General features: G+C 41.0%; 1 protein-coding gene across 1 annotated transcript in view; it reads right to left on the bottom strand.

Annotated features, from left to right (window-relative positions):
* SLC6A2 (solute carrier family 6 member 2) overlaps positions 1-12,782 on the bottom strand; it is a 769,042-nt gene that overhangs the window by 625,474 nt on the left and 130,786 nt on the right. Inside the window, exon 5 of the mRNA XM_089692558.1 lies at positions 11,267-11,405. Coding sequence (XP_089548684.1) covers positions 11,267-11,405 — 139 coding nt within the window. The remainder of the gene's footprint in view (positions 1-11,266; positions 11,406-12,782) is intronic.

Here is a 12,782-nt window from a genome sequence, read left to right as displayed (position 1 = left end):
GAAACAAGGAAGATATTTAACAGGGTTTCAAAGGAAAGATACCTGTGGGAGAATAAGCCAGCAAAATACCTATTGAAAAGACTTAAGGAAAATAAATTGAAGAGTTATATTGAAAAGATTAAAAATGAATGGCTAAAAACAGATATAGCACTACTTCAGGAAACACATCTGTCCCAAAATGACTTTATACGTATGCAAAAGCTATGGGTGGGCCGGGTATTGGGCTCCCCTTCTCCCCACCACAAAGCCGGAGTTCTAATACTCATACACACACGATTCTCCCCTGACATCCTCTCCATGGAAACAGATGAGGATGGGCGCTTTGTCTCTGCTCATCTCAAGTTGGGTACCTCCTCTTTGATTCTTACAAATATTTACGCACCAAACTCTCCTCCCAAACAATTCTTCCAGGATATTTCGCACAAAATATCAAAAAATATGCATCTCCCACTTTTAATAGGGGGTGATTTCAACTCTTGCATGAATCTGCAAGATGACAAATCCAGACCAACAGACCACACCAGACAACTCCCCTTCTCCCCCACTCAAGCGCACACAGTGCTCAACAACTTTGCGGAAGCACTCCAATTCAGTGATGTCTGGCACTTGACGCATCCTGACGGTAAAGACTTCACTCTTTTTTCCCCAGTCCACAAATCTTTATCTAGGATTGACTATTTTTTTATTAATCCCACCTTGTTGCAACATATTTCAGACACAACCATTCATGACATAGCTGTCTCAGACCATGCTCCCATCTCTTTAACCATTCAACACCTAACACCTAGCTCTCAAGCCTGATCATGGCGATTTCCCGCATACCTCGCCAACAATCAGGATCTACTCCAGGTGCTATGTGACACCTGGAGAGAGTTCTGTGACACAAATGCGGCCCACATATCTAACCCAAACCTATTCTGGGATACAGGAAAGGCAGTGCTACGTGGCAGAATTATTGCATTCACTTCAGCATACAAGAAAAATCTCCTCCATAAATACACTACAGCCAGCCAACATTTAAGACAAGCTCAAAGGAATTTGGCGGATCTCAACTCACATCAAAACAGAAAGGTGTGGACAGACCACAAACACCAATTTGACACATGGGCAGCGGCCCAGGAGTCCATACACAAATCCCATCTAGACCTTCAATACCACAAATTCGTAAACAAATCAGGCAAACTCCTAGCACGTCTATATCAGAAACCTTTTGTTCCTACCCACTTTACCGCGTTAAAAGATTCCCAGGGTATTCAAAAAGCTTCCTCAGAGGAAATAATTTCCATACTGGAGAAGTTTTTTGCAAATCTCTACGATACAGATCCCATCGACACTGAACGGGCCACTGCCTTTTTAGAGAAACTCAATCTTCCACAAATTGACCCTACCTCATTTCATTCCCTGAATGCTCTGATAACCCAATTATATATCAGTTGTGCTATCCAGTCTCTAGCAAATGGAAAAGCCCCTGGACCTGACGGATATATCGCAGAGTTCTACAAACTTATTGTCAACACTCTCACACCTACCCTGTAGTCTGCGTTCCAAACGATCCAAGAGGAAGGCGAATACCTGCCATCTGGCTTTCAGGCATACATCAAGCTTATAGCTAAAAAAGACAAAGACCCTACTAATCCAGGCTCTTACTGCCCAATTTCTCTTTTGAACCTAGATGCCAAATTGCTCTCTAAAATTATCGCAAACAGATTGGCTTTAATCCTACCTTCACTAATCCACCCCTCCCAAGCAAGGTTCGTCCAAGGTCGTTCAGCCGCATCAAACATATGCAAGGTTTTAACAGTCCTCAATCATGCTAAACACAATCCTCTCCGCGACACAGCGATCATATCTCTAGACGCCGAAAAGGCTTTTGACAATGTAAATTTTACTTGGTTGTTTCTTACCCTACAGAGATTTGGATTTTGCAGACCCTTTCTTCCACATGATTCAGGCAATGTATTCAGCACCGACAGCCCAAATATTTGCGGCAGGTCACATTTCTAATCCCATAAAACTCCATAAGGGAACCCAACAGGGATACCCCCTTTCCCCACTTCTTTTTAATCTCACCCTGGAACCCCTAGCCCGATATTTACTATTCCATTCCGATCTCCATGGAATCTCGATAGGCCAACAAGAACTACAACTTTCACTATTTGCAGACGACATTTTAATTTTCACCTTGAATCCTTGAATCCTTCTTCGGATTTGCCATATATCCGAGATACCTTTACCGAATTCCGGCATTATTCAGGTTTGCGCATACATTTTTCCAAAAGCGAGGTTCTGCTGCTGTTCCATGCCCGCCCCCCACAGTGGACCCAGAACTCTCAATTCACTTTAGCATACAGATACATTACATATCTAGGCATAAAAATAGGAAAGCTAGCCTCCTCACTATACACACTTAACCTTACACCAATGATCAACAAAATTATAGGGGAATTGGAGATGTGGAGAGAGTTACCTCTGTCCCTTTTTGGAAGGTCACATCTTTTTAAGAAGGTGAGCTTCCCAAAACCTTTATACCCTATGCAGACTATTCCCCTCCTCCTCAGGCATAAAGATTGCAAGCAACTAAGTCAGGCAATTTCCAAATTGCTATGGAGAGGTAAACATCCTTGCATAGCATTACACAATCTATCTTGCCTAATACGTGTATGTCTAGACTGGCTTACTCAAACATCTAAATATTCCAATTTCCAACTCGAACCCGATATGGTTCACCCCTTTAATCTCACGGCCCTCTTGCACTCCAACATAAATTCTCTCACGTCCCATCTAAAACACAACCTTCTTATTCGTGACACTCTCATCACATGGAGGGAAGTTAGACGTAAATTGGGAGTATCTCCATGAATCTCATGCTTTCTTCCTATTCATAACAACCCCTCTTTTCCCCTTTCCCAATAATATGCAGCTTATGGCATATGGGTAGCTCATAACCTTATTCTGGTACAGCAATTGTATGATACTTCAAATAGCTCACCGCAACCTTTGCATCACATACAACAAAGGTACCAATTACCCCCTCACCACTTTTTCTATGCATTACAAGTAAGGAACTATGTGAACTCTGTAGCACCAGTCAAGTCCACTAGATTCTCCGCTACCATATTAGACGTTCTGGCACAACACCGAAATTACAAAACATCTAACATCTACAAACCGCTAAATTGTCTGTACACAAAACCACTGGAAACCTCGAACTCAATCCAGGGACTTTGACAATGCATTTACAGCAGATCAAATACTCTCAGGCTTCAACACCACATGTGCCTTCCATATTAATGGATTTTGGCACGAACAACAGTTCAAGATTATGCATCGAGCCTACATGCCATGTCTCTACCTGAAAAACAGCCCTGAAGTGCCCAAATGCCCGCTCTGCAACAGTCCTAAACCCTCCTTACACCACAGATTCTGGCTCTTTCCCTCCATATCTGTCTTTTGGACACAAGTAATCTTTTTCATATCTTTTTTCACCACCATCCAACTGACAAGGGATCCTTTAATCCCTCTGTTCAGCAATATGGAAAATCTAGCTACAGGTTCTCTGCCCTCTCAACTCCAGATGCTGAGAAGATACAAACCATGGTTATCTACCTATCTCTTGGCAGCAAGAAGGGCCATCCTGAAAAAATCGGTCTCCAACAACCTTCCAACATTATCGGATCTAAAACAAGACCTCAACTTTCTTCTACATCTGGAGAAACTCAATTTAATCTCCTCATGTCCCAACCACGGAGTGGACCTATATATTCGAAAATGGAGTTCTTATGTTAATGCTACACTCTCTTTACAAGAGCAGAGGTTTTTCCTTCAGGGTGACAGAATACACTGTTCAACAAATTTTTATTTTTTGCCAGTTTTGGAAACAAAAGGATCCATTTCTTAATGAATTTCACATTCTGAGTTCAAATATAACAATAAAATTTGTCAATTGGCTCTAGTTTTTCTGTAAACGGAAAGTTTTCTACTATAGGCGTAATGACTACATAATGCACAATAATTATATAGATAGATGTCTTTCCACAAATATAAAGCAAGTGATATTGACTACATAACAAAGCCTAAATGGCATAATATATTGCATAGGATTACCAAGAAAAATTATAGCCATAAGCTAAGTTGAATCATTTTAATACTTAGGATTCTCACTAGTTTTGTCTTCAGTTTGTGTCGGTTTTGCTTCTCTTGGCTTTTCTCTTGTATTCGAGGAAAGGGCTATCTCTTACAACTGCACGTGACTACACGCTTCAGGTTCTTCCTCACTTGACTCAACCACGAAGGATTCTGGTGCTTTAGGAATTGGTAGCCCCTCTCCATGAGGAACTGGACGTATTGCCGATGGAATATTTGGATAGTGCACAGATAACTTTTTCTTCTTATTTAGTCCTTTTACAATTGGAGGCACCATACAAAAGTAACAATTACTAACATGATCTGTTGGCTCTCTCCAAATCATTGGCACAGCTAAAGGCATAGATGCCTTTTTTCCATTCAACCATTGCTCCAGTGCCATCCCACAAGAATTGCAGCATATATGTGGTGCCCAGCTCTTGTCCTGGTCTCCTATCTTGCAGCCAAAATACAAGTTGTAGGCTTTCTTAATCATTCCTGTTATCCTCCTTTTTTGTGAGATAAAAGTTATTTCACCGCAGATATAGCAGAAATTATCTGCTTTATTCACACAAGTTCGAGGCATTACTGAGTAGCCTATATAAGCATAAAACGAAATGTAAAGACGCTGTCGAACTACAATCAGCTACAGATACTGCAGCTTTTATGCAGTGAAGTGATGCAATTAAACGCTAATATTGCATCATCTCAGTATACATGCAATTTTCTATTGGTCACCAGTATCAATTGCGCATTATGCAGCTGAAGTTGCATCATAATTTTGAATGGCTTACGTCATTAGATGGGTAAATATATCATGGAAACTAGAGCCAATCAACATTTTTTAGGGTCATTTTCGTTTTCAGCACCCCAAAATTATGTAAGATTAGCTAATTTTATGCCCAAAACTTTTTACCTGTTGAACAGTGAATATCTGTGCCTTGATTTGTAACTTTGACTACTCACAATCTCTCTATACTATCTGTATGTAAGACATTGGTTATGTAGACTTGCTCATGTATACTTGCGGTATCTACCTTCTGCTTCTATGTTTGCCCTCTAGGTTTCTCAGTGACTTGACCTACAGTACAAAGCTAGACCGAATGACTCGCCCAGCTACTATCCATAACATAGACACTTACGCCCGAATTGCCATTCATATCCCATATGGTAAATGGGAAAAAAAGAGGTCTCTCTCTCACCTTTCTCTCCCTAGGACAAAGCATGGACATATGTTACATCTTCAATCTACCCAATCACTAACACCATTTCTTAAGCTATAACGTAGATCTGGACCTAATCACTCTACCTATGCTCATATCCTTTTCTCATCGCATCTCCCTGCACACATAGAGTACCCAGGGTTCTACTGGTTTTTTCCTCTCTCCTCCTTCCTTCTCCCTTCCTCCCCATAACTCTTTTTGCCAAGTTAACCTATTAGCAGCACCACAGTTGCAACCCCTCTATATCTTACTCCCTCTCTTTCTTCTCTAATCCCTTTTCCCACTTCATCCTCTTTCTCCCCTCCGACAACTACCACACGTAAGTATACAGCTTCTCATAGTTTTTCTTTTCTATTCTATCACTGAAGTCATATGCTGGCATTAGACCTCAGCCAACACAATTAAACCCCCACTCACGCCCAGAACCAAGGGAGTACACCGTATCACAGAGCTCTCCCTCTCACCTACGCATCCTCCTTACAAACAGCCAAGACATCCCAGTATCTGGAGACGAGTCATTCCCCCCCCCCCATAGCAAGGCTGACGCTAACTTGACATACATTGAATCTATCTAAGATACTATCGGCATAATGTATGGTTTATCTTACGGTTCTGTACTGTGATATGTGCTTCCGCTATATTTTCTCTCTTGTTTTGGTCAATTAACATGTATGACTGCAAAAAACCCAATAAATTTTCTTTAAAAAACACAAAAAAACACAGAAACCTACATCAGAAGAGGCGGGGGAGTGGTCATTTTCCAAAAGAGAGGTATCAATTGGCGGGCTGCAGATAGAAAGAAACATAACAGTGAGCCAAATGATATAGAGAGGAGAGCAATCTTTGGCGAAGGGGCCAAGGACTCACCATAGATCCTGTTATATACAAAAAAAACCTGTCGCCAGAAGGGTTGTGTTTGATCAAAATCCCACCAAATATGGAGCTGAGCCCCCTCCCCTGACAAATAGACATAAACATAACCCAACACTGACAGGGTATAAACAAATCAAATAATGATAGGGCCCAAAGCCCCCGAGACTATGACCGAAGGCGTCCCCCCATGCCACAACAAACGACAGAACCCAGGAATGAGCCTCAAGCCATAGTCCCAGGGCTCGAAAGACAACAGGCACAAGTATAAGCCACAGATCCAACAAGAGCAATTAGCATAAAAACTGTAGGAAAAAGAAGGGAAGAAACCTCCCAATTTACGCGGATATGGGATCAGCCCTCAGGGATCTTCTGGGAGGAGGATTTGGAACGTTTCTTCTTCTTTCGATCGAACCGCTGCCAGGTAGAAGGAAATGAAAGGCCTGGGGTTGGGAGCTGGAAGGGCCAGTCCGGGAGGGACACTTGAGGTAGCTCGAACACACCGTGAAATGTGGGCAAGTCCCGAGAGTGTGGATTTTAGCAGATTTGCCGTTCTGTGAGGCGTTGAGTTGAAACAGGAATCGCCACTGGTAGCGAATATGCCTCTCCTGCAACATCTGAGTGAGAGGACGCAGGGCCCTGCGCATGGGCAGAGTCTGGCGGGAGAGATCAGGGAGGAGCATCACCCGCACTTCATTGAATAGGATGGAATCTTGCGCGCTGGCTATGCGCATAATGGCAGCCTTGACCTTGAAGTAGTGAACCCTGCACAGAGTATCACGAACAAAAGATGGATCAGGGTTCCTGGGGCCCATCGTGCGATGTATGTGGTCCAACTCAATATGAGTGTCTTTAGGTTGCTGTAGTAGTTGATTAAATATGGCAGTAACCACCGTGGCTAAATCTTAAGATTCAATGATTTCTGGTATGCCCCTGATCCGTATATTATTACGGCGGTTCCTTTTCTCAATGTCATCTTGTTGGTACATGAGTCGTTGTATTAAAACCATATGTGAGTTAAGGGTCTCTTCATCGGATTGTAAGGCACTACATAGACCATCAGCGGTATTTTCAATCTCTTCCATACGCACACGAATATCTTGTTTAAGATCAGAAATTTCCTGTTTATACGTATTTACTTATCAGTTATGCCAGGAACAGGATATTTAATGATCATGTGGTTCCTCCATTACAACAATAACATTGTGTCCTCCCCGAAATGACCTAGCATATGATACATTGTATAATATTCAGCCAATTCTTAATTTTTTCTCAGAGAAATTCACCCAATTATTTATTGCAGACAAAATTACCTTGTCGCGTATCCCCTTCAGTGGAAAGCTAGGCTTCAAGCAGTTTATCCCCTGCAAAAGGGCCCAATATGGGGTTAAGCTCTGCAAGTTATGCGACAGAGCCATGGTGTCAGGAATGGACTCGCCAATGGTGGTGGGACTCACCTGCCTTGTGGGCTGCAGTACCAGGGCTGGCCAGTGGGTGCTCTCAGCAGCCAGAAGCTCACTCCTGCAATCAAGACATCACCTGAGGATGATTGCAGGAGGTGTATTTAAGGAATAGCCAGGCCTGCAGTCAGGGCCTTGGTGTATTGTTCCCATGAGCCCCTGTACCTGCATCCTGTCTGCTTCCTGCCTGATCCTGACTCTGCTTGATTCTGACGCTGCTTGAACTCTGCCTGCACCGACCTCGGCTACTCCTGACCAATCTTCTGCCTACTCCTTGTACCTTGTCTGCCCGTTAGCTACCGACCCGGCCCGCCTGACAACGTTATGCTCCATATTTATATATATATATATCAGTTAAGGTGTGGGTTTGTTGCACCTTGTTGTACGTATTTGTATTAGTTTTGGGTTTGGTTTGTTGCACTGCGTTTATGTTTGTGTTGCCCTTAATAAATTATATTGTTTTACACGCTATACCTGAAGTCTGTGTTTCCCTGTGTCGGTCCACACACCTCTGGTCATACTCGGAGCCCTGACACATGGGTTACGCCTATGCCTTCCTTGTGTATGAAGGAAAGGACACCCAGCTGCATCCCCCTAAATGCCCAGACTATATTGGATCAAGTGGAAAAGTCATTTGCATTTCCACTCCTTGAAAAAGGTTATCATCTCTATGTTGATAATTATTACACCAGCTTGCCCCTTTTTCTTGACCAGAAGAAAACACTACTGTGTAGCACAGTGAGAGCTAGTAGGAAGGGTTTCCTGCAAAAGCTGGTGAACACAAGACTACAATGAGATGAGTCAGTGAGTTTGCGGAACAAAGAAATATTGGCTATGAAGTGGAGGGATAAATGAGACATCTACATGCTTTCATCACTTCGCAACCACACCTATGTACAAATCCCCAGAAGGAATGGCCCAATCCAGAAACCAGAATGTGTGCATGATTAGAATTTGTTCATGGGGAAGTTGACTTCAATGATCAGATGATCCAGCCCTACCCACCATTGGTACAAGAATGTCTCCATTTATTTTTTCAATATGGCCATTTATAATTCATATGTGATCCACTGAGACACACGTATCCTTTCTTCGCTATCAGGAGGAAATTGTCACTGCCCATTTGTACCCTGAAGGCCCACCAGAAAGTATTCACTCAAATGCAGATGCAGTGAGCAAACTCCACAAACGTCACTTTCCTGAAAAAGTCCCCCTCAGAGAAAGAGGTCAGAGATGCCAAAAAAAATGTTGGGTGTGCTCCAGAAGAGACGTTAGACAAGACACCAGTTATTATGTCCCCAGTGTCCTTTCCAACCAGGCCTCTGCATAGGTGACTGTTTTCACCATTACCATAATTCTCTACAATATTTGTGAAGTGTGGTAAACGTAATTCTGAATTCCTGCCATTTGCCATCACACTCCTCATGCCTCTGCCTGCTCCTGAACTGACCCAGCCTGTTATTTGACCATGCCACTGCCTGCTGCCTAAACTGGCCATACCTCTGCCTGCTCAGGAACTGATCCTGGCCTGTTTATAGATGATGCCTCTGCCTGCCTCCTAAACTGACCATACCTCTACCTGCCTCTACCCCTTTGACCAGGTCTTACCTGACCAAGGCCCTAAGCCTGATATTTCTGCCTGCTGCTGACTTACTGCCATCATGCCTCTGCCTGCTGCATGAGCTGACCACACCTCTGCCTGCTACCTGTACCATGGACCATGTTCCTGCCTACTACAAGGATCAATATTTTGGCTGTGCTGACCATATCTCTGCCTGGACAATTCATTTGGCTGTTTCTGACCACATCTCTGCCTTCTGTCTGAGCCAATGCTTTGGATGTGCTGACAATATCTCTATGGACAATATTCCTGCCTACTGCCTGGAAAATTCCTTTTGCATTCGCTGACTACATCCCTGCCTACTCCCTGAACCAATGCTCTCTTCTGTGGACAACTGCACTACTAAAACCACAGGTAATCTTTTGTTTGCCCTATGCTCAGGGCCTTCAAAAACAATTGTTTGTCAGGAAATTAGATGTGTAATTTATGTCCCTAAAACACTTGATGGTGCTCCTTGCATATTGGGCCTCTCTATGTGGCCAGGCTGTGGAAAAGTCTCACACCTGGTAATGCCATACTCAGGAGGAGTAGCAGAATGTGTTTTGGGGTGTTGTTGAAAATATTCCTATGCCGTGTGTGATAAATAACTTGTTAATGACAATTTTGTGAAAAAAAAATCTTCATTTTCCAAAGAATGTGGGAAATAATTACAACTTAAAAAAACTCACTATGCCTCTTACTAAACACTTTGGAATGTCTACTTTCCAAAAAGGAGTCATTTGGGGGGTATTTGTACTGTCCTGGCATGTTAAGGCCTCAAATAATGAGCACATCAGGTGTGATTAGGTATGATCAATTTTCAATGAATGGTGCCATAGCTTGTAGAATCTATAGCTTTCACACAAACCAAATAATATACACCAATTTTAGTAATTTTTACCAAAGAAATGTAGCAGGATAAGTTTTAGTCAAAATTTATGAAGAAAAATTACTTATTTGCAAAATTTATAACTGAAACTAAGAAAACCGCATTTTTTAAAAATATTTTCAGTGTTTTTTCATGTATAACATTAAAAAAATACAACCAAAAGAAAGCTCTATTCATGTGAAAAAAAATACATAAATTTTATAACAGTACAGCGTTGCATGACTGAGTAATTATCATTCAAAGTGTGAGAGCGTTGAAAATTGGCCGGCAGGAAGGGGGCATAAGTGCCCAGTGGGCAAGTGGTTAAGGGACTCATGCTAAATGAAATCTGAGTAGGTAGCGACTGTGATTTGCATTCTCCTTTATATGTATTTTAAAACCCAGCTGATACACAAAAAAGAAATTGAGTAAGCTTGTATGTAATTATAAAATCAGGTATTAAGAATCGTGTTTTTAATAAACGTATACCTAAGTTCATATTCTGCATTTACACTGTTTTCTGCTAGTTTTACTGTGCCTGAAGTTCAGCTTTTAAGGGAATGTAATTCAATTTTTTTTAAATAATATTTTAAAAGTAATCATATTGATGGAAGTAACTTTGTCAACCTATATTAACATGGCTCTCAATAATTTGTCATCATATATGTATATATATATATATATATATATATATATATATATATATATATATATAAAAGATTTCCTCATTAAATTTGAAGAGCTTGCTTCCTATGTTGTAGTCCTGCACAGTAGGTGTGCTTTAAAGTTCATTCCTACAATGCAAGTTTATAAATCAGCTTAGTCACTGGAAAAAATACTCCACTCTAGTGTGTAATATTTAATTGCAAAAAAACTCCAATATTTAAGAAGGTGAGATTAATTGCACTGACATGCTGAAAACTCTCTGTAGTCATTGGTCCTAAATCTGTGTATTTAATACAATAACATAAAAATAATTCCCTGGAATCTTCAGTTTTACTTTTAACAAATAAGAGGCAACTTTTACCAAGCTTCAATGGTTTCTTATAGTTATGAGAATTTAGGAAATTTGATTTTGATTTTGGAATTATGTATTGTTAGTTGCTTTAAAAAATGTACTCACTTTTCCGGATGTCTTTACTCCTTTCCATAAGCTGAAAAACAGGACTATAAGAACAGCAAAAAGACACAAAGTTAACTGCCATCGTGGGAGGCCAAGGTCATGAATTCCAGCACTTTCATGCAGATGCAGCACTTCACGTCTATGGTAAAACATAACATAACATAAGGAGGTTTCCTGAAAAACAGCCTTTTCCTATTATCTAGATAACAGCTGGAAGTAGTGAAAAACTTACACACATTCTGTATTTCACATTTTAATGATTACTTAAAGAAAGCAAAAAAAAAAAGTAAAAGGAATTTCTAAACAATACATTAACAACTTTACCCATATTGACAAGATGTAAAGGATTGGTCCAAGCAAAACAGATATATTACTTACAGGACTGTACTCAACTTAATTATCTACTAGCATTCTTACATAGGGACTCTCACAGCAAGGTCTAGGCTATTTCTGCCCACCATAAATTTTTGTGTGTTCTTGATTCCTACTGCTTATTTACAGTCATCTGATGTGTTAAAATGTAGATGGAATTCTGCTTCTTGAAGTCTATGAAGGTTATTTACTAAAACTGGAGCCTGCAAAATCTAAAGCAGCTCTCCTAGAAACCAATCAGCTTCCTGGTGTTATTGTCAAAGCTTAATTGAACATGCTGAAGCTAGAAGCTTATTGGCTACCATGCACAACTGCACCCGATGTTGCACTCTCCAGTTTTAGTAAATCAACCCCTATGTCTGCTGAGACTGTTCTTTATATTGTTATATTACTTCTATGAAGCCTGGCAACAGTTTCGGCTTGCACTGTTCCATTTGAATGCTGTATAATACAAGCATGTAAACAAAATGCAAAGCCTCTGCCTGTTGCCTAACTATACCTAACATATTTGATATAATAAATAAGTGAAAACATAGACAGGAAGAGGTGTAATCTCCCCAGCAATGTACATTTCTCCATTAGTTATTAAGGCTTTCACATTTCCTTGGGGTTGGGCAGGTGGAGTATAATAAAGTTTTGACTTTTTTTGTTGCACGATTACTGTCTCCAGCTATTGCTGGAAGCAATAATCATTGTATTCTGAGGGTGGGAAAACCTCCATCTGTCAGACTACAATAGCGCAGCAGGAGGGATTCCCCCATCAACACAGTCAGTATTAATGGGGGAATAGAGAGATTTTCTTTCCTTCAACCCGTGAGTGAAGGAGAGAAAATTGCATAATGTACAGTATGTCCAGCTGTACAGTATTTCCAGGGAAGATGGACTCCAAGAAGTAAATGCTACATTAATCCTCTGGCCTTTCTCAAGATGTCCATAGCTAAAAATGCTGCCCCCCAGCATTGGTGATTTTCAAAGTAATTCCTCAACAAGTCAAAGCATGGAGACATGGATGGATGGGTGAGTTAGCTTTGGAAATTAAAAATAAATTAAATAGCATTTAGTTCTGCTTTAAGCTTTCTATTTTGGACACTTTGAAAGATTAAATAGGTACATGCAGGCACCTCTTGATTTATCTGTGCCTGAG

This window comes from Staurois parvus, unplaced genomic scaffold (assembly GCF_062004578.1).
Source record: "Staurois parvus isolate SC_StPar_1 unplaced genomic scaffold, SC_StPar_1.0 ptg000594l, whole genome shotgun sequence".
Lineage (NCBI taxonomy): Eukaryota > Metazoa > Chordata > Amphibia > Anura > Ranidae > Staurois > Staurois parvus.
This window is presented reverse-complemented; position numbering and strand designations above follow the sequence as displayed.